General features: G+C 47.5%; 1 protein-coding gene across 2 annotated transcripts in view; it reads left to right on the forward strand.

The window, feature by feature from the left end:
• The window catches only part of SLC25A19 (solute carrier family 25 member 19), a 15,293-nt gene that overhangs the window by 2,258 nt on the left and 10,814 nt on the right, over window positions 1-2,221 (forward strand). For both annotated transcript variants that reach the window (XM_003786586.3, XM_023511064.1), the window contains exons 2-3: window positions 143-312; window positions 484-639. In XM_003786586.3, the coding sequence (XP_003786634.1) occupies window positions 181-312; window positions 484-639 (288 nt within the window). In that variant the 5' untranslated portion in view covers window positions 143-180. The remainder of the gene's footprint in view (window positions 1-142; window positions 313-483; window positions 640-2,221) is intronic.

Here is a 2,221-nt window from a genome sequence, read left to right on the forward strand (position 1 = left end):
AAAAAAAAAAAAAGAAGAAGAATAAAGCCGGTGCTGTTTTAGACAGTTGGTCAGGTGGTGAGGGCTGCTCTGAGGAGGTGATGTTTGAGCAGAGATCCTAAGAAACTTGCCTTGGTGTTCACTCCATGTTTCTTGCATTTAGCTTGATGCTGATGGACATTGTATGGGCCAGCAGCAGGGATGGTTGGCTATGACCCCAAAGCAGAAGGCAGGAATAACTCCAAAGTCGAGGTGGCAGTGGCTGGGTCTGTGTCTGGACTTGTCACACGGGCGCTCATCAGTCCCTTGGATGTCATCAAAATACGATTCCAGGTACTCTTTTCCCATGCAATAGGCTAGAGTACAAGATCAATCTTGCAAAAGCAGTTCTTACAACTTGCAATTTTGTCAAAGTGCTTTGTTTCTTTCTTTATCTTTTCTGAATTTTTTTTCTCACCCCTCCCCCAACCCCACTATCCTGACCTTTTTTATTTTGCTTCCCAGCTTCAGATTGAGCGCCTATCTCACAATAACCCCGGAGCAAAATACCGTGGGATCCGACAGGCCATAATGCAGATTTTGCAAGAGGAGGGCCCGACAGCATTCTGGAAAGGACACATCCCAGCCCAGCTTCTCTCCATAGGCTTTGGTGCTGTTCAAGTAGGTGGCAAGGGACATGGCCAGGTCCCTGGGTCACATTGCTCAATGGAAGAACGGAGGGAGGATGAGGCAGGCAGGGATGCTGCCTGGAGTGGGTGGTGAGAAGCAGGCCCCACACTTCCCACTTGACTTAACTGGAAATCTTTCAGACCCACTGAAAACGTCAGATCAAGACTTCCCTTCCCCATGTCTCCACTCTCCATCCCAGGTGACATAGCTGTTGCACCTGGGAGAAACAACACCCTTTATGGGGCTTGGCACAGGTAACACTGTTACTTTTCTTTTTTCTTTTTTTTTTTTGAGACAGAGTTATCCTCGGTAGAGTGCTGTGGTGTCATAGGTTACAGCAATCTCAAACTCCTGGTCTTGAGCTATTCTCTTGCTTCAGCCTCCTGAGTAGTTGGGACTATAGTTGCCTGGCACAACACCCAGCTATTTTTCTTTTCTTTCTTTTTTTTGGAAACAGAGTCTTACTTTGTTGCCCTTAGTAGAATGCCATGGCATTACACAGCTCACAGCAACCTTAAATTCCTGGGCTTAGGTAATTCTTCTGCCTCAGCCTCCCAAATAGCTGGGATCACAGATGCCTGCCACAACTCCCAGCTATTTTTTTTTGTTGCAGTTTGGTCAGGGTTGGGTTTGAACCCACCACCCTCAATATATGCAGCTGGTGCTCTACCCACTGAGCCATAGGCGCTGCCCAACACCTGGCTTTTTTGTTTGTTTGTTTTGAAACAGATTCTCACTATGTCACCCTGGGTAGAGTGCTATGGCTTCACAGCTCACAACAACCTCAAACTCTTGGTCAGCGATTCTCTTACCTCAGCCTCCCAAGTATCTGGGACTACAGGCACCTGCTACAACACTTGCCTGTTTTTTTTATTGTAGTTGTCGTTGTTTAGCTGAACCCACCAACCCCGGTATGTGGCTGGCACCCTAACCACTTAGCTACAACACCTGGCAAGGTTTTTTTTTTTTTTTTAAGAGACGAAGTCTTGCTCTGGCTCAGGCTGGTCTTGAACTCCTGAGTTCCGGGCAATACACCCACCTTGGCCTCCCAGAGTGCTAGGATTATAGGCATGAGCCACTGTGCCCAGCCCATGCTTTTTATTTTTTAAAATATCACCTCCAGGGCAGTGCCTGTGGCTCAGTGGGTAGGGTGCTGGACCTGTATACCACGGGTGGTGGGTTCAAACCCAGCCCCAGCCAAACTGCAACAAACATATAGCTGGGTGCTGTGGCAGGTGCCTGTACTCCCAGCTACTCGGCTGAGGCAAGAGAATTGCCTAAGCCCAGGAGTTGGAGGTTGCTGTGACCTGTGTGACACCATGGCACTCTACCAAGGATGATAAAGTAAGACTCTGTCTCTACAAAAAAAAAAAGAAGAAGAACGAAAAAGAAAATATCACCTTCATATATGTGCTTCATCTGAACTTCACAGAGCATTGAGAGCAGGGTAGAGCAAGTATTATGTGAGTCTCAGGGAGGGTAAGCGAGCTATCCCTGTGCATGATGGGGCTGGGATTAGAACCCATTCATTCAGTGAATGCCAGGATTATTTCATGGTGCACAGCATGTGGTT

The sequence above is a fragment of the Otolemur garnettii genome, unplaced genomic scaffold, assembly GCF_000181295.1.
Source record: "Otolemur garnettii isolate 467f Iridium unplaced genomic scaffold, OtoGar3 scaffold00018, whole genome shotgun sequence".
Taxonomy (NCBI): Eukaryota; Metazoa; Chordata; class Mammalia; order Primates; family Galagidae; genus Otolemur; species Otolemur garnettii.